Source organism: Notechis scutatus, chromosome 2, assembly GCF_049901735.1.
Source record: "Notechis scutatus isolate UNSWTSFEM ecotype Mainland chromosome 2, rNotScu1.2, whole genome shotgun sequence".
Lineage (NCBI taxonomy): Eukaryota > Metazoa > Chordata > Lepidosauria > Squamata > Elapidae > Notechis > Notechis scutatus.
The window spans coordinates 7,551,442-7,575,854 of NC_142010.1; the positions used below are offsets into that span (position 1 = coordinate 7,551,442).

The window sequence follows — 24,413 nt, forward strand, 5'->3', positions numbered from 1 at the left end:
CGGGGGTCAAACTTGATTGCATCACATGATATATCATGATGCATTGAGACTTTTTTTGCCTTTGCGGAGTCAGGATGAGCGTGGCCTACACATGACACATCCAGCCCACCCACCACCAGTTTGACAGGCCTGTAGTAGACAGTCATTTAAATATGAGCCAGCAGTGTGCTGCAGCTGACAAAAAATCTAATGCAGATCTAGGCTGCATTAATAGGGATAGACTCAAGATCACGTGAAGTGTAAATACCACTTTATAAAGGCTTGGTAAGGCCACACCTGGAATACTGCATCCATTTTTGGTCACAACAATGTAAAAAAGGTGTTGAGATTCTCGAAAGAGTGCAGAAAAGAGCAACAAAGATGATTAAGGGATGGAGGCTAAAACATAAAGAAGGATTGCTGGAATTCTGAGTGATAACCCGGGGCGGGGCACAAAGGCAACACTGCCAGGAAATAGGTATGAGTCCCTTTATTTGCTCCAACTTTGCCCCCAACATCCCAGTTACTCTCCGACTGGAGAAAATCTCTGCCACAAACCTACAACAGCCTCTGACTGCAGATACTCCAGTCCAAATCTGTAAGCAGAATGACTGCAATCAATCCCTCCAGAAGGGCAAGATAATGAGTCCAATAATTCTAGCAAGGCAGATAAACACACAGACACATGGCAATAATTCACACAGACAGGAGGAATGCCAGCAATGCAGGCTAAACCCACAACGCTAGATGAATTCAGCATTTGTTCCTGACAAACGCCCCTCCCAACTGCCTCTCCTTTAAATCCATCCCCAGGTGTGCCTTGTGAAGGGAATCTGGGCCTTTTCCTACCTCGTAAGCCATGCAACCCACATTGCTCTCTTCTGCGTTCTTCCCTGCGTGCCCTAGGATGAAGAAGGCGTGGACCTTGGTCTTCCTCTGAACCCCCTCTCCCTTGTTCTACCTCTCACTTGTTCTACCTATTTTCTGCTCTGCCCAGCCTGATTTTGCCCTTCCCCAGTTTCCTTCACATCCAAGGGAGCCATTCTCCCGCTCTGTCAGCTGTTCATCTTCCCCCTCAGATTCAGACTGATGGGGGCATGACATTGGGTATGTCTAGTTTAATGAAAAGAAGGACTAGGGGTGACATGATAGCAGTGTTCTGATATCTCAGGGGTTGCCACAAAGAAGAGGGAGTCAAGCTATTCCCCAAAGCACCTGAAGGCAGGAGAAGAAGCTAATAAACGAGAGAAACTAAGGAGAAATTTCCTGACAGAACAAATAATAAGTAAAACAACTTGCCTTCAGAAGTTGTGGAAGTTTTTAAGAAGAGATTGGACAACTATTTTTCTGAAATGGTATATGGTTTCCTGCTTAAGTATGGGGTTGGACTAGAAGACCTCCAAGGTCTCTTTGAACACTCCTATTCTATTCCATTTAATTCCAAATATTTCTTCTACCATATATTGCCAATTGTCCTCTTTCTTAGTCCCCATTTTCTAGGCCCTGCTGTATAATTTCCTCTATCTAATGGAGACTTCTCTGCAAGTAAATTTACAGAATTTACACATGGCATTTAACATTTGGCAGTTGTCATACAATTTCCTCCTTCAGGAATCAAACTTCATGCTAGGAGCTCTTGGAGGCAGCCCTGACCAGCAGGAGTGAAGCTGGTTCCCCCAGAGCTTCTCTCCTGATGCTGTTGCCATGTCCTAAATCCTTGGGAGCCACATTAAATAAGCCATAAAGATTTAGGGAGTAGAGAGGCTTTGATCTCAAATGAGATACACCCCAAGAAAGCTTATTCTATAATTCTGTAAAATAAAAACGTCATGAACTTTTAGGGCTGAGCACATAGCTAATCTTTTTAAGGTTAGGTAGCATCCCATTTCACTATTTCACTTGGCTCAGTTGCAAAGGTCGGTTGCTAGAAGTCAAAACATCTTAACAGCATTTAATCCGTGAAAACACCTTGCAGACGCCTTAGGTAGAGACGGGACAAGCGTTTCCTATCCGGAGATGGAAGCCAAGAAGACAAAATCTGTGCCTAGAAAGCTGACAATACAGTAGGTGTGCTCTGTGGTTGAGTTTAAAGAGTTAAAACCATCAAGTACTGTATTGCTAGAAAGGATGGGAAGAGAGCGCAGAGGGACTTCCTCTTCCGGATGACACATGGGAGGAAGGAGGTGTACAGAGCGGCTTTCCTGCTCTTCCCAGGATCGAAGCAGCAGCTGGCAGGTGAGTTGGAGGCAGCAGGTGGGAGGAGAATCCGGGACCAAGTCGGGCTGTTCGGTTCCCTCCACGGCCTGGAAGCAGAGAAGCAAATGGACTGAAGCAGGTCGGCTGCTGCTCCTGCAGGTTCCTTTCCTTCCCAAATTTAAGCCCACCGGTGGCTGCAGTTGTTGTGGATGAAGGGTTTAATAATAAGGTTTTCTTTCCCATTTTAGCAATTGTTGTGGTACTTGTCATCTTCACCACCTGTACAATGTTATTCCAGAATAACGTACACTACTTTATACCCACTCTTTTCGTCTATTTTCTTTTACAGTAATTCCCAATCTATTGTCCTCTACCAATAATAATTAATCCAGTCTAGTTTTGTATGGCCTAATATCTAGTAATGTCTAGTAATATAATCACATATATAACAATTCCTCTATCAATTAATAATTCTCTATAAATATATAAATACCAAATAATGAATAATTAAATATTAATATTATAAATATATCTATTTTCACTTTAACAATACTTATAATACTTATAATTCTATAATCACCTCTAATCACTTCTGTTATTTGATTAATTTGCTCCTAGACAAATTAATGTTATTTTATATTCCAATCTTCTTTAATACATTCTACTACGTAATACCCTGATCACACATATATTTCTACCATATAACAATGCCAATATTATAATCTTTTTATTGAGGATATTACATCAGACTTTAACTTAGTCCATTGGTCTTCTCTTAGTCTCCTTCTTTTTGCCACATGATGGCACCTTTACTATTCCCAAAGTGGCTTCTCCTCACAATAAAAAAAAAAAAGTCAACTCAGTTCAGTTCCGTTCTTTTAGTTTTAGTAATTTTTAGTAATTTAAAAGTTAAAGTCCGTCACTGATTCAAGTTCCGATTCAATCCATATATCTATAAAAATCCATTATCTGTTCATCAATCTCAATCTGGAGCTCTTCTGTCTTTCCTATCCTATTTTCACAGTCTCTCCTCGGCTATCATTTACTATCGGATGCCCCCCTTCCTTCTCACTGCGTCTCCTGGAGCAGATTTCTTGCCCCGCTTCCGGTATCTTTCTACTTTTTCAAATTTAAACTCCACTCTTTTGCCTCCAGCTATTTCTGGACCACAATTTTTCTCACTGTCTCTGAAGTGTTGCTTTCTATTTTCTCTTCCTGCTGCCTCTCTGGTCGTCACGACTCTGGATCCACCATTGCAGGGCTATTTCTTTCCTGCTGGAGTTCAGAGGTTTTTCTTGTCCGTCAGGGAGATCACCTTCTCCCTGCCTTCTCCGAAGCTTCCCCTTTCTCTTGTTGATCCCTCCAGGATTCAAGCAGCCCTTTAAGAGCCTCCACACAGGAAAATTTGGGCCATCGGAATGGAGTCCCCTTCATTTGAGCCGATTCACCGTGACGTGAATAATAAATTAATTTAATAATAGGGTAAATGTAAAGCTCATTTCCCAACTCTTTGTCAGTGATGAGGACTTCACACATACAGTGGGTTTCTAACAAACTACAATTTGTTAACTTGCAATCTCTCTTTTGTGCAACAGCCAGAAAACCGGTTGTTAAATTATTCCAATCCCACCACTGGTTAGATCATTATGAATTTAAAAATTTCTAAAGAATTAAAATAAGTAAACTGTTGTTTAAATTTTTAGTTGAAAAGAGAAAGTGAAAAATTGAAAAAGGAATTTTATAAAAAAAATGAAAAAAGAATTTAAAAATTGAAAAGAGAAATTTAAATTGAAAATGATATTTAAGGGTTGAAAAAAAGAAGACTTAAAATTGAAACCAGGAATTTAAAAATTGAAAAAAAGAAATTGAAAACATTGAAAAGGATTTTTTCTTAAGGAATATGGAGTATTTCTTAAGTAATTTTTTTGCATACTTTTTTTTATTTTTCCAATTTAAATACATCTCTTGGTGAACAGTATGATTCCAGGTTTTTACATTTTTGTAGAACATGACCTTAGTTACATATTCTTTCATATTCAATTTCATATATAACATTACATCTCATTTTGTGTAATTGTTCTCCTATATTCAATTCATATCTTAGCTTATTTCATTTTTCTTTAAATTTTCTCATTTCTTTAAACAATATCTAAAATTCTTATTTGTTATTCTATATTCATTAACTTTTATACTTTTATCTGTCACATTTGCAATTTCATTGCATACTCTTATTTCAATATTCAATAAGTTTCATCTTAATTCTAACAATTCCAAATATTTTCCCCTTTAATACCAATTTGAGTGAACCACCTTTTTTTCTTTTTTGTATATCACTAAATTTACTCCCCTTTAATTCATAATAATAATCACTTTTCAAATTATCACTTTCTAGGTTAATGACAATAATCTCCTAACTTCTATATATCACACATATATTTTACACCATATTCTGCATTGTATTCTTTCCCTTGGTTACATTCTAAATAATTTGTTATTTAAATTGCATTATAGTATTCAAGTAATTATAAAGACTGATATTAATCTTTTTATTATAATTTTCATAGCATTTAACTATATTCTTAATTCTACTGATTATAATTAATGGTTTTCTTATATCTTATATAATTTAATTTAATAGTCCTTAACAGATAGTCAAATTTAAAAAAGAAAACATCAGTCAATCTTTCCATTTTACAAATCTATATTTTTATACACCACTACCCATTACTTTGCAGAACCCCCTTCACTATTCCTTCTCTATCCATTATCTCTAAGTCTCCTAACCGTATAATTTCTTTTCATTTTTATTTGCTTTCTATACCCCCTTCTTTTCTGGTCCTTTCTCTTATTCCCCTTTTCCTTTATTTTTTCCCTCCATTTCTTACTCCAGTTTTTATCCCCCTCCCTCTCTTAAGCTTTTCCCTGTAATTCCCTTTTCTGCTGTTTCCTTTATGTTTGTTTGACTTTCCAAATCATTCCCTCTTTAAACATCCCCTCAAACCTCCAGATTTTAATTTTCAATCTTTTTCTGGTTTTATTATTTGTTATTCCATTTGATTGTTAAAGCTGGCTTCTTCTTTGATCAGCTCCTCCCCTCTGTCCTTTTTTGTTCTCCAACATCACCATTTTTAGTTCTTTTGAAGCAATACTGCACAGTTCCACTCTTTCGTATATCATTTCCTCTGTCCTTCTTAAATCCAATTTTATTCCAAGCAAAGTTCTATCATTTTTGTGCACTACTTTTAATTTTTATTTATGTCTTTTTTCACTATTTAAATCAAACCGAATTAGTCAGTAGCTTATTTCAACCAGCTTCTAGCAATCAATTTCTGTTAATTCCATTTTAAGTTGTTTCTAAGATCACCAATTAATCAAATGTCCATAAGGTTTTATTTTTAAATTTTTTCTCTTAAATTCTTAATTTTTTCAAAAGTCACCAATTAATCCCAGGTTTCAGCCTTCTTTCTTCTTCCTTTATGATATTCTAGTTTCACTTTTCAGGGTTTCTGCTATATTATAACAAAGTCCTCTTATTTTGTATCAAAGTTGAATTTTAAAAGAACCAAATACTTTTTAAAGAGCCACTAAAATTTTCCCTTTACTATTAGGTGGCGCTTTCTGTTGTGTCCAAGTCCACCCTTTCTTTTCACTTTCTTTTCTCTATTTAGGGCTTTTAAGTTTCAATAATCCAATTAAATCGAATTATGAATTATTTTTTCTTTTGACACATTCAAGTTCAGCTTTTAATTATGCCTGTTTATTGCCAAAGTCATTTATCTATTCAATTTAAGTAAGTATTTTTCTTCTGGCTTCCTCCTTCTATTTTGAAGTTCAAAGCCACTTTCATTTGTATCCGATTTTTCTTTTCACTCTCTCTGGTCACCGCTTTTAAAGTCTTTCTTAAAAAATTATTTAGATCTTAAATCCGGGGGACCTTTGTATCCATATGTTGCACCTAACTTGCCCGGTCTCCACATTGTCCGCTGCTTCACTGCTCCTGTACAATTTTTGTCCCGGATAGCCTTCTGTCTTCAGGGTAGCCATGTTGACCACTGCTACAGCCCTTCTTCAGAGGGAGAAATACCTAGTCAGGGAGGGGAGATGTGGCTCCCCTCGACTCAACAGGCGGTCTCCCCTTCTTCCTCACCCCTTCGAGGTGGTTCTGGCTCCATTTGGAGCCCTCCAATGGGAGAGCATGGACGATCGAGAACTTTGATCCATCCGTGATGGAAACACCACCAGAAGTCAATTTCTTAAGTAATATTAAATTCTAATAATTTGTGGTCACTCTCACCAAAGGTTCTGGCAATTTCAACTGCCTCTATCATTTCTTCTCTACTAGTAAAAATTAGGTCCAATACAGTTTTTCCTCTAGTTCCTCCTCTACCTTTTGGGTGACAAAGTTGTCTGCTAAGTTGGTTAAGAATCTGTTCGATCTCCCGCTTGCTGCAGAGTCTGTCTCCCAGTTGATATCAGGGTAGTTCAAGTCTCCCATTACATCTTGATGTTACCCTCTTGATATAGTATGTAATCCACACATGTACTGAAAATGACAGGTGGATGCAATTTACAAGTTTTTTTACTTCCATGTCTTGCCAGTAAGTATGGTATTTCCTGTCCCATCCATGTATTAACCAGGTTTGATTGTGCTTAATCTAGCACTTTCTAAAAAAATAGCTATTGAGGACCTTTTGGCATCTTTGGTTGGACAAGTAGCCCTCACTTACCACGTCTTCCCTAAGCCTTGAAAGTTACTATCACACAGTAGAAGCAGACATGCACCTAATCCACAAAATTTGTGATAAATCCACAAAATTTGGTGCTGTCATGTGACGTCGTGCTTAATGATTGAGCTGCTTAATGCTGCAAATATCAGTTCCGCTTGTGATAGTTTAAGTGAGGACTACTTCAGTGGGGATGTCACCAGAGTACTTGTGGACAGTGTTTACTGCTTTTATTTGTATCTGAGGACTGTCATGGACAAAAGTGATGTTTCAAATCTTGCAGAAGCGTTCAGCATCATTTCATCAGTTAAAGCCTCCACATGTCTAAATTTAGCTCAGAAGGTTTGAATGTAAACATTCTGGGACATTTTATCAGACTTGAAAGACATACATTTTCTCCGTGAATATATGTGCAGGTGGGTATATCTGTATTTCTCTCTGTAGGGATATGCCTGCAATTATATAATTTATCCCCAACACTTCAACTTATAATTGATGATAGTCCTTTGTGTTTCTAAGAATTTGTGATTGACCCAATTAAACAACTGAATTTGATTGAATGTGTATTTGAACATGGATCGAATAAATTGAACATGTGTCGAATGAATGATAAATAAGATAAGTAAGAGATTATTCTAGTATTGGGGCATGTTTGCTTTTTCATTGTAAAATTTTCTTTTTTCACATCATCTCTAAACATTTTATAAACAATTACACTTTTCTTTGAATCTCACAGACAAAGAATATGGCAATAAGAGCACTCAGGACAACTGAAAATAACAAGCAACATTGAAAAGGGTAATTAATCAAGCCAGAAATCAAAATATTTTCCGTTTCCTTCAGAAAACCTCACAATTCTCCTCCTCTTCCTCCTCTGGAAGTTGTTAGAAAAAAGACAGAAAATTAAAAAAGATTTCAAGCCAGAATAAGAAGATTATGTACAACTGAAGGATACGTTACATGAAATGTCAAGGGCGATTATTTTTCATTCAGCATATCTGGAAATCAGTTGGAGGAAAAGGTGAATAGTAAAGCCATGTGGAGCAGACAGTAATATAGGCCTCTCCCTGTGAGGAAGAAAATGGCTTGAATGAAAGCACCACTAAACAAGGCATTGTCACAATTCCAGTCTGGTGATACATCAGTGGATTGACTCTAGGGAGAAACTGTATGGGTGTCTAGATAGTGGGAAAAGCTTCATTAGAAATTTTCATCTCATGAGACATCTCAGAACGCACACAGAAGAGAAACCCTTTGAATGTCCTGAATATGGGAAAGTCAAAATTCCAGTCTGATGATATAACCATAAGACTCTCATAGGAGAGAAATGCTTTGAAAGTCCTGATTGTTGCAGAACTTTCAGTTGTAATTCCAACTTGGTGATACAACAGAGGACTCAAAAGGAAAAAAAACCTTTCAATGTCCTGACTGGGAGAAGTTCCAGTCATAATTGCAGCTTTGTAATACATCAGAGGATTCCCTGCAGGACAAACCCTATGAGTGGCAAGATTGTGGGAAAGGTTTCATTACAAATTCCCATCTCTTCAAACACAAGAGCACGAACACAGGAGAGAAACCTTTTGAATGTCCTATTTGTGGGAAATGTTTCAGTGAGAATTCCAGCCTGGTGATACACTAGAGGACTCGCATAGGAGAAAAATTCTTTGAATGTCCTGATTGTGGGAAAACATTCAGATTGTAATTCAATTTCAGTGATATATCAGAGGAATCTCAAAAGAGCAAAACCTTTCAATGTCCTGACCATGGAAGAAGTTCCCGTCAAAATTCCAGCCTGGTAATACATCAGAGGATTAACTCCATGGAGAAACCCTATAAATGTCGAGATTGTGGGAAAGCGTTTATTACAAATTCCCACTTTATTATGCACCAGAGGACTCACACAGGAGAGAAACCCTTTGAATGTCCTATCTGTGGGAAAAGTTTCAGTCAGAATGGCAACCTTGTGAGTCACCAGAGAACTCACACAAGAGAGAAACACTTTGAATGTCCTATCTGTGGGAAAAGTTTCAGTCGGAATTCCTATTTGGTAATACACCAGAGGACTCACACAGGAGAGAAACTGTTTGAATGTACTATCTGTGGAAAAGGTTTTGGTCAGAATTCCCACCTCATGAGACACCAGAGGACTCACACAGGAGAGAAATTGTTTGAATGTCCTGACTGTAGAAAAGGCTTTAGTCAGAATTCTGATCTGATGAGACACCAGAGGACTCACACAGGAGAGAAACCCATTGAATGTCCTATCTGTGGGAAAAGTTTCAGTCAGAACTCCTACCTGGTAATACACCAGAGGACTCACACCGGAGAGAAACCTTTTGAATGTCCTATCTGTGAGAAAAGTTTTAGTGATAATTCCTACTTGGTAATACACCAGAGGACTCACACAGGAGATAAACCCTTTGAATGTCCTATTTGTGGGAAAAGTTTTAGTCGTAATTCCTACCGGGTAATACACCAGAGGACTCACACAGGAGATAAACCCTTTGAATGTCCTATTTGTGGGAAAAGTTTTAGTCGCAATTCCTACCTGGTAATACACCAGAGGATTCACACAGAAGATAAGCCCTTTGAATGCCCTATTTGTGGGAAAAGTTTTAGTCGCAATTCTTACCTGGTAATACACCAGAGGATTCACACAGGAGAGAAACCCTTTGAATGTCCTAATTGTGGGAAATTTTTCATTACAAATTTCAGCCTCATGAGACACCAGAGAACTCACACAGGAGAGAAACCCTATGAATGTCCTGACTGTGGAAAAGGTTTTAGTGTTAATTCCACCCTGGTGAAACACCAGAGGACACACACAGGAGAGAAACCCTTTGAATGTCCTGATTGTGGGAAAAGTTTCAGTCAGAATTCCACCCTGGTGAAACACCAGAGGACTCATACAGGAGAGAAACCCTTTGATTGTCCTGACTGTGGGAAAAGTTTCAGTCGGAATTCCTACCTGGTAATACACCAGAGGATTCACACAGGAGAGAAACCCTTTGAATGTCCTGACTGTGGAAAAGGTTTTAGTGATAATTCCAGCCTGGTGAAACACCAGAGGACTCACACAGGAGAGAGACACTTTAAATGTCCTGACTGTAGAAAAGGCTTTGGTCAGAATTCTGACCTCATGAGACACCAGAGGACTCACACCAGAGATTAAACCTTTTGAATGTCCTATTTGTGGGAAAAGTTTTATTTGCAATACCTACCTGGTAATACACCAGAGGACTCACACAGGAGAGAAACCCTTTGAATGTCCTGATTGTGGGAAAAGTTTCAGTCACAATTCTTGCCTGAAAATACACCAGAGGACTCACACAGGAGAGAAACCATTTGAGTGTCTAGACTGTGGAAAATGTTTTAGTCCAAATTCCCATCTCATTAGACACCAGATGACTCACACAGATGATAAACCCTTTTGAATGTCCTGATTGTGGGAAATCTTTCAGTAGGAATTCCTATTTGTTAATACACCAGAGGACTCACGCCGTGGGGAAATGTTTCATATGTCCAGTCTGTGATCTTTACTTCAAGCATAAATCATTCCTTAGTGCACACAAGTAAATCCATGAGGCAAAAGTTGAAGAGTTTAGATAAGGATTGAATTTCATTTGTGATATTCCAGTCAGAAAGTGTAAGTGAGAAATTGACTGAATTCTGTCCTAATTCCTTATATTCAAACTTTTCTCAGGATTAAAATTATAGGTGTGTTGGAAGAATTATCCTTCTGGGTTCAGTTCCAAGTGAGGAAAAAGACACTGGAAACATGGAGGCTGTTTGTAAAGATGGTTTAATGGTGGACAGGACCACATGGCTTGGAGCTCCAAAGTGAAAAAAAAGATCGCGTGCTTTAAGATGAAGGAAAAGAAGGAATGCTGAGATGCTGAAAGTCCCTTATATACCCTCTGTTGAGATTTGAATTTGAGCTTGTATTCTGATTGGTTATCAGACTCCCATGGGGCCATGCAGGGGCAACTCTGTAGATTGTCCTGAGTCCCAGGCTTGCTTGAGCGTTGCTGGATGATGATATAATGAAAGCGGTTTGGGCAATTCCTATAGCTCTACTTGGAGATCTTTGTTATGTAAAATAGGGTGGCCTAGGCCAGAGTAATGGCCTAGTAGCAAAGGGGGGAGGGCCTGAGTTTTTGCTTCTGAGCTGAATTTCTGCTTCTGAGTTTCTACTCTTTTTAGGGGAAATATTCTGCCTTTTTAATATTTCCTGGGATATTTCATTTTTCTAGGAGAGGGGTAGGTGATAACTTCCTATAACCCCTCATTTAAAAAAAAAAAGATGATCCGATCCTTGATGGGTGCTTTTAATTTTTTTTTATGCAAAGGGGGGAGGCATTGATAAAGAAGCAACAGAAAAGGATTCCTTCAGTGGCTCCCAAAAGCTTTCAACCATGAAGATCTAGGAGCCTGGGAAACGTTCTCGGTTTTTTTTTTTTTTTACAGTATCCAATTTTTCATGTTGATTAATTTTCAGATGTTTTGATGTACTTTTTTTGTGAGCGTACAGTCAGGTTGTAAGCACAAGCCCCTACATTCTTCACAACTATTGTTTGCCTTTAAATTACAGGCTGCCCATTTCCAAGGTTATGGTCACTACCTGCTAGCTTCCAAAGTTTGTGAGGCCAAATTGAGGTTAGTGTGCAATCCAGGCTATTTAGTATTTTTAAAATTACACACAATGAGCCCTGGGACTTCTACTCATGAGACCACCAGTGCAACATATCCTGCTTTACTGGCCAACTGGGCAGCATCATTTGTGAGTCACAGTCACAGTGAGGTGGTCACTCAGGCTTGGGAAGGTCTGCTTCACTCTGATTGCTGTGATAACTTTCAGTGGAGGACTAGATCCAATGTCTCTAGAGGGTAGCATCTGTTTCCACATGTTGCAGGGCTGAAAGACAGAAGAAGAAGGTCCCCTCCCCCCTTTATTGGTAATTCTACCAGGAAACACATTGTAAAAGAATTAGAGATACTGTGGGTGGGTGGGGGTAGATAGTTTCAGGCAGGGTTTGAGAAAAAAACAACACATCAGTATTGCAGTTACTAAACAGATAAATCAATTTCAATAAAATGGAGACATAACATGAGAAAGGAAAAAACTGGATTCACATACTTCGGGGAAAATGATCAGGTAAAATCATTTATATACATAGTAAATGCAAGGATGAAAATTTCCTTGTAAATGAACTTAAAACATTTGCTAATAACCTTGGGTTTTTCTTAAAAGCACAGAGAGGAAAGAAAATTTAACTCTGTGTTCTTCACTCTGTCCAGCTGGCCAGGCTAGCCTGGGAGAAGACATTTTCTCTCAGTGCTTTTAACTTTTTTAACAATTTAAAATTCATATCTGAAGGGATCAGACACACTTAACTAATGCAACATTAACCTCGAGGACACAAAGACTTAGGCACACACACACACATACACACGGACAAAAAACAAAACTGAAGTTTACACACACTGATCATTCCCACAATGCATCTCAGTTAAATTGGGGAAGGCACAAATCCGAAGGAACAAACTACATGGTTACATAGAAGACCGAGAAAAAGACAGACAAACAAACAAAACCCCATGTGGTCCTGTTTTTATATTGCCCTTTTAAGTACCTTTATTTAACCAAATTGGTCTTCCTGCATCCCTTGGCAAAGCCCATTATCTACATACACATTTTGCTTTTTTTTCCTTTCCTTTTCTCTTTTCCATACCAGCTAGGACCGGCTTCTGCCGTTCATCTTGTGAGATGTAAGACCCGAATTATTTAATACTCACAATACAGAGACAGGTCTGGTTCACAATTCAAAGGTTTATTAAAGAAAATAAGCGTTTGCAAACGGCGTTCAAATCTCTTCCAAAGTGGATTGGGTACAAGAAGAGCAAGATCTAATGGTCAAACAATACATTTTATACACTCTACACAATGCATGCCACACCTAATAAGCCCTCCCCACTCCCCTTATTATCTCTAAGCCATAAGGTAAAGGGTCGGCTTGAACGTTTCTTGCTAGGCACCAGATATCTTGTTTACTTGTAGCTTCGCCTTGGGCGGATGTTCCTGTTTTCTAAGAAGCCTTCAACTATCCAGCACGTTTTGTTTAACTGAACATACTTTGTGGTTAGGAAACGGCAACAAAGACAACACAGCTTAATAATGCACCTAATATTTCTAATTCTATTATAAAGGGTAACTTAATATTTAGTTCCTTCAATCCCAAGCCTCCAACAACATGCCCAAGGGTGTTCCACTCAGGATCCTTGAACTACAGCTTCCCATGTTTCCCCTTCCAATGTGGAGTTCTCATAATTTGGCTTAGTTGGCTCAACAAGCTATCAGTTTGCAGACAGAAAAAGGTGTCTGGGGGAGACTTTGGCTCCCTATTCAAAGTATGTGCCCCTCAGGGGGAACTCTCAGTCCACGGTTTTTGGACTGGGGGCAAAACAGTCTCTCAGAACTTACCATCCCCCCAAAAAGACAGTCTGGGAGGACTTGCTGCCCCCAACAGACAAGTACTGGTGCTCCTTCCTCAGGCCAAGGTTTTCAGATTTGGGAGAGCTCAAATCCGGGAGGACTTGCTGCTCTTTGCAGGCAAGTACTGGTGCTCCTATTACTTTACAACTTCACAACTACCAAAATTCACAATTACCTAAAATCCTTGGTTTTGCTTTTGGGACAAAAAAAATTTCTTCCCTCCCTTCAATCATAACCCGCTTGGCTTTTCCCTCTTATATACAGAAGGTCCCACACTCTAATGCCCCCCCCTGCTTTTCCAGCCCTAATGGTCATGGCTCTGTGGAGCTAGCAACAGGCAAGAGGGTGGCTAGAGGCCAAACAAAGAAATGAGATCCAGCTGCTGTCCAAGGGTGAAGCCACACACACACACACACACACCCTCCTTCCATAACAAAAGGTCCTGTGCTCTGGCACCCGCCTCCCCCCATGCTCTCCAGAGTCTTGGTCTTTCTGCAGTTAGGAAATGCACAGAGGAAGCAAGATCCAGTTGTGTTTGAGAGAAGGGCCTTCTCACTCACACACATGTAGGTATATGCATATTTCTCATGCTTTCAATTTAGAATTTAGAGGTACTCACCTTCCTTCCAAGCAGCCTTTGAACTCAACACTCAAAATCCCTTTAAAACCTTTTTTCCAAATGGCCAAGGTCCAGGGGAACACACCCACAGATTTAATGGGTCTGCTTGCCGGCAAGGGAATCTTACCTGGGCCTGGTCCATTGGTTAGGTTAGCTTGGAGTCCCATCTGGGGTGCCAAATTGTTGGAAGAATTATCCTGGGTTCAGTTCCAAGTGGGGAAAAGACACTGGAAACATGGGGGCTGTTTGTAAAGATGATTTAATGGTGGACAGGACCACATGACTTGGAGCTCCAAAGTGAAAAAAAAGATCACGTGCTTTAAGATGAAGGAAAAGAAGGAATGCTGAGATGCTGAAAGTCCCTTATATGCCCTCTGTTGAGATTTGAATTTGAGGCTGTATTCTGATTGGTTGTCAGACTCCCATGGGGACCATGCAGGAGCAACTCTGTAGGCTGTCCTGAGTCCCAGGCTTGGTTGAGCGTTGCTGGATTGTGATGTAATGAAAGGGCTTTGGGAAATTCCTATAGCCCCACCTGGAGATCTTTGTTATGTAAAATAGGCTGGCCTAGGCCAGAGTAATAGCCCATTAGCAAAGATGGGGAGCCCATTAGTAAAGGTGGGGGAGTTTCTGCTTCTGAGGTGAATTTCTGCTTCTCAGTTTCATAGGGAATTCATAGGGAATTCATAGGGAATTGTCAGGCTACAGAACTTTTCCCATTCAATCAACAAGAATGAACTTCTGAAAACCAACAGTATCGAAAGGAATCCTTTATTGAGATGAGACCATTCATGTAGGGATTAAAAGCAGCATCTAACGTGCCTCAGGCATACAGGGATCGATAAGGGAGTTTAAGACCCCTCCACTTCTCTTGATGTGTATTTAGTAAAACAAAGAGCCAACATGTTTATTCCACCCTCTTCTGAGAACAATCTTTTTTGAAGTTCCCAGGAGACAGAAGTTCCAGCAGGAATTTTTATGGTCTCTTCATCCTGTGGCTGTCTCTTTCAGAGGTGACAGGTTTCCAAGCATCTGGTTTCCGTCCCTCCATAGTATATCATGGGTTATCCAAATTCAATATAAGATTTAATATATCCATGTTACATCAAAAAGGATTTCTTTTTTTTCTTTTTTTGGAAAAATACTTTATTAGTTTTACCTTTAAAAGAAGGATCTTACAGACACTCACAAAATATGGTTTTATTTTAACTGTTTTCCCTACTCTATTCTTCCCCTCCCTTACTCTTCCCTTTCCCCTCTCTTAGGCTTTCCTCTCTCTCCCTCTTGGTCTATGCCAAGGCCTATTTTTCTTTTTGTTGTACATAATTTGTAGTTGTGTTGTTCTTTCAAAAAGGATTTCTTATACCAACTCCCCCTCCCCCTTCTTCTTCCATGAAGAATGGCAGATACACGGATCTGACAGGAATGAATGTTGCATGTTCCATTATTCTATTAATGGAATCAAGCTAGCAAGATGACAGTACTTCCCCTCCCCCTTTGTTTTCCCTTGGTGTAGTTGTCCCTTCTCACTCTTTTTCTGTGGTGTGTGACCACGTGAAGTGTTAATACCACTTTATAAAGCCTTGGTAAGGCCACACTTGGAATACTACATCCAGTTTTGGTCACCACAATGCAAAAAAAGTGTTGAGATTCTCGAAAGAGTGCAGAGAAGAACAACAAAGATGATGATGGGATGGAGGCCAAAACATAAAGAAGGGTTGCTGGAACTGGGTGTGATAACCCGGGGTGGGGCACAAAGGCAACACAGCCAGAAAATAGGTGTGAGTCCCTATTTGCTCCAACTTTGCCCCCAACATCCCAGTTACTCTCCGACTGGAGAAAATCTCTCCCACAAACCTACAACTGCCTCTGACTCCAGTCCAAACACTGTAAATAGAATAAATCAATTTCAGAAGGGCAAGATAATGAGTCCAATAATTCCAGCAAGGCAGATAAACACACAGAAGCATGGCAATAATTCACACAGGCAGGAGGAATGCCAGGAATGCAGGCTAAACTCACAACACTAGATGAATTCAGCATTTGTTCCTGACAAACACCCCTCCCAACTGCCTCTCCTTTAAACTCCATCCCCAGGTGTGCCTTGTGAAGGGAATCTGGGCCTTTTCCTACCTCTTAAGCCATGCAACCCACATTGCTCTCTTCTGCATTCTTCCCTGCATGCCCTAGGATGAGGAGGGGATGGGCCTTGGTCTTCCTCTGAACCCCCTCTCCTTTCTTCTACCTCTCCCTTGTTCTCTTCTGCTCTGCTCAGCCTGATTTTGCCCTTCCCCAGTTTCCTCCTCGGCCAAGGGAGCCATTCTCTGGCTCTGTCAGCTGTTTGTCTTCCCCCTCAGATTCAGACTCCGATGGGGGCATGACATTGGGTATGTCTAGTTTAATGCAAAGAAGTGACATGATAGCAGTGTTCTGGTATCTCAGGAGTTGCCACAAAGAAGGGGGAGTCAAGCTATTCTCCAAAGCACCTGAAAGCAGGAAAAGAAACTAATAAAGGAGAGAAACTAAGGAGAAATTCCCTGACAGAACAAATAATCAGTGGAACTACTTGCCTTCAGAAGTTGTGTACGCTCCAACACTGAAGTTTTTGAGGAATTTTTTTTTAAACAAACTTTATTGATTACAAAACCAAAATATCAAACAAACACAACACACAGAAGAAGAAGAAAAGGAAATAGAAAAAAAGAAAATGATTAAAAAAAAACCACTGGAAGTTTTTAAGAATAGATTGGACAACCATTTCCTGGCAGGATTTGCTGCTTAAGCAGGGGGTTGGATGTGAAGACCTCCAAGGTCCCTTCCAACCCTGTTATTCCATTCCATTCCAAATATTTCTTCTACCATATTTTGACCATTGTCCCCTTTGTCAGCCCCCGTTTTCTAGGCCCTGCTGTATAATTTCCTCTATCTGTGACCTAATGGAGACTTCCCTGCAAGTAAATTTACAGAATTTACACATGGCATTTAACATTTAGCAGTTGTCATACAATTTCCTCCTTCAGGTATCAAACTTCGTGCTAGGAGCTCTTGGAGGCAGCCCTGGCCAGCAGGAGTGAAGCTGGCTCCCCTGGAGCTTCTCTCCTGATGCTGTTGCCATGTCCTAAATCCTTGGGGCCACATTAAATAAGTCATAAAGATTTGGGGTTTAGGGAAGCTATGATCTCCAATGAGAGACACCCCCAAGAAAGCTTATTCTGTAATTCTGTTAAAAAAAACCATTAACTTTTAGGGCTGAGCACATAGCTAATCTTTTTAAGGTTAGGTAGCATCACATTTCACTATTTCACTTGGCTCAGTTGCAAAGGTCACTTGCTAGAAGTCAAAACATCTTGATAGTATTTAATCAATGAAAACACCTTGCAGACACCTTAGGTAGAGACGGGACAAGCGTTTCATATCCGGAGATGGAGGTCAAGAGAACAATATCTGAGCCTACAAATCTGATAATACAATAGGTGTGCTCTGTGATTGAGTTAAAAGAGTTAAAACCATCAAGTACTGTATTGCTAGAAAGAATGGGAAGAGAGCTCAGAGGAACTTCCTTTTCCGGATGACACATGGGCGGAAGGAGGTGTGCAGAGCGGCTTTTCTGTTCTTCCCAGGATCGATCGAAGCTGCAGGTGGGAGGAGAGTCCGGGAGCAAGTCGGGCTGTTCGGTTCCCTCCACGGCCTGGAAGCAGAGAAGCAACTGGGCTGAAGCGTGTCAGCTGCTGCTGCTGCTGCAGGTTCCTTTCCCTCTCCAAATTTAAGCCCACCGGTGGCTGCAGTTTTCCTTCTGGTGAGAAGATTTAAAAAACCTCTTTTAAGTTCAGGCTGTTTCTCCATCACTAGAGGAGTGTTGCAGAGGAACGTCGTTGGAAGGATCCCTGGAGGTCATCTATTCCAACCCCCTGATCGAGCAGGAGACCCAACATCATTTCAGAGAAATGGCTGTCCAGTCTCTGTTTCAAAGCCTCCAGTGATGGAGCACCCACAACTTCTGAAGGCAAACAGTTCCCACTGGTTTGTTCTGGGTGTCAGGAAATTTCTTCTTAGTTCTAGGTTGCTTCTCTAGTTCGTTAGTTTCCATCCATTTGTCCTGCCTTTGGCTGCTTTGGAGAATAGGTTGACCCCCTCTTCTTTGTGGCAACCCCTCAATTATTGGAACACCGCTATCATGTCTCCCCTAGTTCTCCTCCTCACTAGACTAGCCATTCCCAGTTCCTGCCACTGCTCTTTACTTATTTCAGCCTCCAGCCCCCTAATCCTCCTTGCTGCTCTTCCATGGGCTCTTTATGGAGTCTCAACATTTTTTAATTCTTGGTGACCAAAACTGGTTGCAGAACTCCAAGTGTGGCCTTACCAAAGCCTTATAAATTGGTACTAGCACTTCACTTGATCTTGACTGTATCCCTCTGTTAATACAGCCTACAATTGCATTGGCTTTTTTGGCCACTGCAACACTCTGCTAGCTCACATTTAAATGATTGTCCACTGGGATTCAGTTTTCCCTCTCATAGATACTGCCATGTTCCACCTATTCTGTACCTGTGTATTTTGGGTTTTCTTGCTTAAGTGTAAAACCTTGGTTTTTTTTTTCCTCCATTGAGTTTCATTGTGTTAAATAGGGCCCAGTGTTCAAGTCTGCTGAGATTCTTCTGTATCTTAACCCTATCTTCTGGGGTGTTTGATGTTCCTGCCAGCTTGGTGTCATCTCAAATTTGATGAGTTCGGTGAATATAAATCACCAGGACCTGATTCTCGGAACATCAGAGTTCTGAGGGAGCTGGCAGATGTTATCTCAGAACAAATTTGATGAGTTCTTCTGTAGCATCATCTAAGTCATTTATGAAGATATTGAAGAGTACTGGGCCTCAGATAGACCCTTGTGATGTCCCACTGATTACTTCCCTCCATGTTGATGTGATACCATGAAGGACTATTAGTTGAGTATATGGTTTGTCAGCCTGTTACAAATCCATCTGTTGGTGATGTTGTCAATTTCACATTTTTCTGGCTTACCAAGAAGTAGGTTGTGGTCTACATTGTCAATTGCCTTGCTAAAGTCTAAATCCAAAGCATTTCCCTCATCTACTACATTAGTCATTTTGTCAAGGAATAAAGATTGGTTTTGCATGATCTGTTTTTAACAAACCTGTGCTGGCTACTAGTTATGATTTTATTTGTTCACAGATCTGTTTTTCCAGATCTGTTTTTAGGTCGATGTTAGGCTGATTAGTCTGTAGTTTCCTGGGTCTATTTCTCCCTTTGTTTGAAGATGGGAACCACATCAATTCTTTTCCAATCCTTCCCCAGTGCTCTAAGATTTTTTAAAGATATGATACAATGGTTATGAGATAACATCTGCCTGCTTTTTCAAAACTCTGGGATATAATCCCTCAGGTCCCAGTGATTTATATCCATCAAGGTCAGACAGGTATTCTCTTACCATTTTTTTGTTTATTTTAATTTTTTTTTTCTAGTCTCTTATATATATATGTATATGACAGTGTCCGCTTTGGAAACTATTCAACGCTGCCACATAGCTTGAGAAAGTGGGCGGGGGCGATTTTAATTGAGTTGCTCTTAGTAGACAAAATAGAATTCTTTTGTTAGTTCAAGGTCATAGAGTGTGGCGCAGAAACAAAAAGGAACTTAATTTGGGATTGGTTCATGTGATGTCATGATGAGGGAAAAGGGGATGGTTTGTAGTTTGGGACATTGTGGGAAGTTCAGGAAACTTTTAGTTTCAAGATTCCACAGATGTGCCAGGTGCTATTCTAATAAAGGTACTTTTGAGATGACGTCTGTCTTGGAGTTACTGATTGGAATGGAGGTTTGCTGGAACACTGACATTATCTTGAAACTCTAACAACCTTCAGGTGTCTAAGGAGGGGGGCTGTTACGGGTTGCTGAACTCCAGGACTGATTCCAGAAATGGAGCAGTGCAAAGAATCAGCAAAGATGGAAGGTGAGACAAAAAGGGCTTGGGGGGGGGGAGGAGGAAGATTAATTGAATCCCCCAGCCCCCTTTTCGGAGGAGGTGATGCATGGAGAAGAGAGACGAGATTTAGCAGCCCGGCCCAGAGGATCAAACTCGTGGGGGAGTTGTCAAACGGGACTGGAGGGGAAGCTGCCTGAACAGATCTCTTTCCCAAGCCCTCTACATACTGAAAGGGAGACAGACTGGAGGTGTGGGGCCCCAATTGGATCAGATGCTTCCCAAGATGGCAACCAGGGAATTACATCCTGAAGCCAACCGTTAGCAGGAATTCCAGAACAGCTTCAACAACTTAAGATGGAAGGTTATGTCTCAAAGCCACAACCTCTCCAGGCTAGCTGGAGCATAATGCAGCCCACTTTTACCTTCCCCAGTTTAAGGAGGGGAGAGGAATTCTCTCTGGTATCTGTTGGTGATGAGAAGCAACCCAGCCCGGCAGGATCAAGTTTCAAGGAAGAGATGGGGGACTTCCGGTTTGAAGGGCTTCGGTGACAGACAGGAATCCGCAATCGTGCGCAGTTTCTGCCTGGGCTCGCCGCTGGAGTGCCCTGAGCTGGCTGGTTTCGGGGCTAAGCCACCCCGTAGTGGTGGTGAAGAAGGGGGAGACTGCCAGCAGGGTCGAGGAGAGCCGCATCTCTCCTCCTCAGCTGGTCAAACTCCCTTTTCCGAAGGCGGTAGGAGCGGTGGTCAGAAATGACCACCTCAAAGAAATACTCAATCGGAAAAGAACGTACAGGAGGAAGATAAGAAGTGAAAGTTTTGGCTGACCGGGCTAAGTTGAAAAAGCAATAACTAAGGTACCCTGGAATTTAAATTTTACAAGAAATAACATCGCTCCCAAAGAAGAGTCGGAAGCAGCGAAAGAAAGTGAAAAGGGAAAGGTTTGCCTTTTTTTCTTCTTCTCTCTCCTTCCTTATATTGACAATTAAGAATAAGAAATTGAAAAAAATCTGCTTTGGCATCAATAGGCAATTAAGCTGAAAATATAACTAAATGCCAAAGGGACAATAAAGTTTTCTGGACATTAAAAACTTTTTCTTCTATAAGTAGGAAGGGAGCGAAAAAGAATAAGGGCAAGATCTGGAAGAGAGAGGAGACTGCCTGGACTTTAAAAGAATCTAAAGTAAAATTTCAATAAGACTTCTAAAAGATACATTTTAACTGAAAATTTGCAACTAAACAGTAACCCCAGGAAGAGAAAGTGAAAAAAAAAGAGCAAAAAGAAACAGTTTGTGTGTATCTGGATTATTTGGTGACTTTTTGATTTTTGGCTATTATATTTGAATGACTAAAATCAATCGGGTGGTTGTTTAAATTTTTTTACAATGGCAACACTTTTCGATGAATTGAAAATGAAACTTAAAAAGTACAAAGAAGATGCACAAGAAGGGAAGGGTTCCTTTGGCTTCATTTTTCAATTTTTAGAAATGGAGATTTGGAACTATGAGAAACCACAAGAAAAGACTGCAAAACAAGAAGACTGGAACAAAGAAGAAGCCATCTTTAATGAACAAGTAACTGTGTGGGGAAGAAAAAGGAAAGGGGGTAAAGAGGATGGAGAATTTAAGACTTAAAAAAACAACCAAAGAAAAGAAAAATAATTTGAAAAATAAGTATAATGCTGGAAAGCAACAGAAAAGGGGAACACAGAAGAGGGAAGTAGAGGTAGCGAGACAAAGGGGTAAAAAGGGGAGGGAGAAGAAGAGAGGGAAGAAGGAAAGGAAAAGAAGTTACAAAGGTCCGGAGCAAGATATAAAGAAACAGGACCTATTTAGAGATAATGGGTGAAAATTTAACTGAAAGGGGGATTCTGTAAAGGTACATGAGATTGTGTTGTTATATTTGAAATAGAAATAACTTTAGAAAATTGGAAAAAACATATGATTAGAATGAGGGATAGAATGGTTAGTGTATCTTAGTGAAATGTTTGTGAATAAAGTAAATGAAATAAAATAAATGAGAAAATTGAATTAGGAAGGAATGGGAACACTTTAATTAGTCAATGTTTTATAAAATATAAGTGAAGAGGGGGGGAACTGATTATGGAAAGTTAATAATTGTTCCCATAGAGGTATGATATTTAATTGAAAAGTAACGTAAAAAATCTTAAGACTTTAATGAATATTAATATTAATGATAGAATTGAATTGGAATGGAATGTTGTTTTAATTATATACATTTATAATTTTTTCTTTTTTTTTTAAAGAATACTGTGTGTAGTTTAAGAATGTATCAAACAGAATCCGAACGGAAGTTATGTATTATATTGAGTGCTATAACTTTAGGGGAAAGATATAAAGGCATCATATTCCAATCAGTAACTATAGGAGAAATTTTGTTTAATGAGAAAAGATGATAGACAATTGAAACAGGACAGACAAAAAAAGTATAATGATTTGAATTGAGATGAAATAAATACAACAAAATTGAGGAAATTAAAAGAGGGGAGAAGCTATGTAGAAAATGTAAAATTGCAATAAGATATGGAATAGAATATAAAAATGAGCATGAACCTGGAATTGTGTCTGCATGAAGAAATGTAACCCGGGATTATGCTGCTTTCAAAAAAGATGTTTTAATTGTGCTTCTTTTTGTGAAAACTCAAATAAAATTTACAAAAAAATAAAAGTTTAAAGGAAGAGACGGGAGATGCAGACTACAATGGGTATGTTACGAACTCCAAGTCCTCCCCCCCACAAGCAGAAAGGAGATTACCCCCTGCAGAGAGTATCCCTCCAGGATGGGGATTTTATCCTAGTCAAGGGTGGGTCCAGAGCCAGTGGATGCCAGCGCTGGGAACACCCTGGCCCCAAAGAGAATCAGCTATCCCTTTCCAGCAAATGGATCTGCACAGGCAGCAGATGGCAGCCATTCCCCTTTTCACGGGTAGGGAATAAGGCAACAGCCGACCTCTTCATGGCAGGGCCCAATTCAGCCCCCACTCGGAGCAACCCTGCAGAGGCCCTTCTTCCAGAGAGCCACAACCTAGCCAGGCCTCGGAATACCCTCCCAAAGTAGGTACGGGCTTTGTCAGACTCCATTCATTCCGGCTCAGCCTGCGGTTGCCAGGGTGATACCATCTCCCCTCCTACCCCCCAGACCAGACCAGACCAGATGCTGTTCAAAGCAACTTTTGACGGATGGCATGAACATTTTGCTTATTTCCTCACTCAAATCTGGTTTCACATAGACCAATTTGGAGGCCAATATGCAACAGAGTGCGATCCGTTCACTGCAATAACAGATGGGATGAATGAGGGGGATGCTTCTGATTGGATGGCTCAATTGCACTACGAACAGGCCCCAGAGCTACAGGATGTCAATGCTTTTGTTGATTTGTTGAGATTCCGATTTGAAAATACAGACAGAGTGGCAGAAAATGAGGACAAATTAATGGAAATGAAACAAGGCAAGCCACCCTTATCAGACTTTGTATGGGACTTTAGAAGGGTCACAAGCCACCTCATGGACTGGCCTGAAAGAATCATCTTGCACTATTTCAAAAATGCCATTGACCCAGAAGTAAAAAAAGCCTGCAACATTAGAGGTATACCCAAAACGCTACAAATGTGGTATGCAACACCCCTCAAATTAGACCGCAATATCAATCAACTATCTGAAGGCCCACCTAGACCTGTGGCCAGACGACCACTGACCAGACCGTCTGAAGCTGCTCCCCGATGACCCACCAGAATGATGAAGTGTTATCGTTGTGGCCAGGATGGCCATAGAGCAGTTGACTGTTTGCCCCCTGCACCTGTTCCACAAGCTCTACAAACAAGGCCTAATACAGCCGCCAGAGGTCGAAAAATTCAACAAAAGCTTCCAGATGCTAGTCGCTTTGCTAGACACACTTTAGAAGGTCCACTCCACGCAGAAGGAAGCAACGAACTTCCAAACCAAGACACCCTCCCCAGAGAAGCCAATGAAGAAGACGACCCTATGGTGAGTGCACCCATCATACCATTTACTGTCAAAGTGAAGTTAGTGGTGTCAGACACGGGGGAGGCAGAAGAATTAGAAGCTGTCATAGATACCTGTTCTAGATGCCTTGTTGGCCTCCCTATCATTGAGCAATTAGGTATAAAAACAAAAACCCTGAAACGCCCAATCAGGTTTGAGCAAGTGGATGGGACTTTAATTGGGGGGATCCCAGCCACCCAAATGACAGAGTTAATCATACTTGAGATGGGTAGTCACCGCAAACTCATACGGTTTATAGTGGCTCCAAGGATGTCAGAATCTGTCATATTGGGACTTGCTTGGCTAGATAAATGGGCCCCTACCATCAAGTGGGAGGATGGATACAAAAAAATTATAATTGGGGCGAGAGCTTCAAAAGAGAACTTCTGAAACCTTAAAATGCCTGTTTGCAGCTAAGCCCATTCTCCAGCATCCAGACCC

At 40.4% G+C, this 24,413-nt stretch overlaps 2 protein-coding genes across 3 annotated transcripts in view; one reads left to right on the top strand and one right to left on the bottom strand.

Moving 5' to 3' along the window:
* Window positions 1-10,633, top strand: part of LOC113431412 (uncharacterized) — a 170,464-nt gene extending 159,831 nt beyond the window's left edge. The window contains exons 1-2 of one of the 2 annotated variants that reach the window (XM_087953221.1): window positions 2,149-2,214; window positions 7,636-10,633. In XM_087953221.1, coding sequence (XP_087809347.1) covers window positions 8,719-10,071 — 1,353 coding nt within the window. In that variant the 5' untranslated portion in view covers window positions 2,149-2,214; window positions 7,636-8,718 and the 3' untranslated portion in view covers window positions 10,072-10,633. Of the gene's footprint in view, window positions 1-2,148; window positions 2,215-7,635 lie in introns of those variants that run through there. The other variant, XM_087953222.1, reaches the window with a different exon arrangement.
* The window catches only part of LOC113426492 (uncharacterized), an 807,865-nt gene that overhangs the window by 130,559 nt on the left and 652,893 nt on the right, over window positions 1-24,413 (bottom strand). The gene's annotated exons all lie outside the window — the stretch shown is intronic.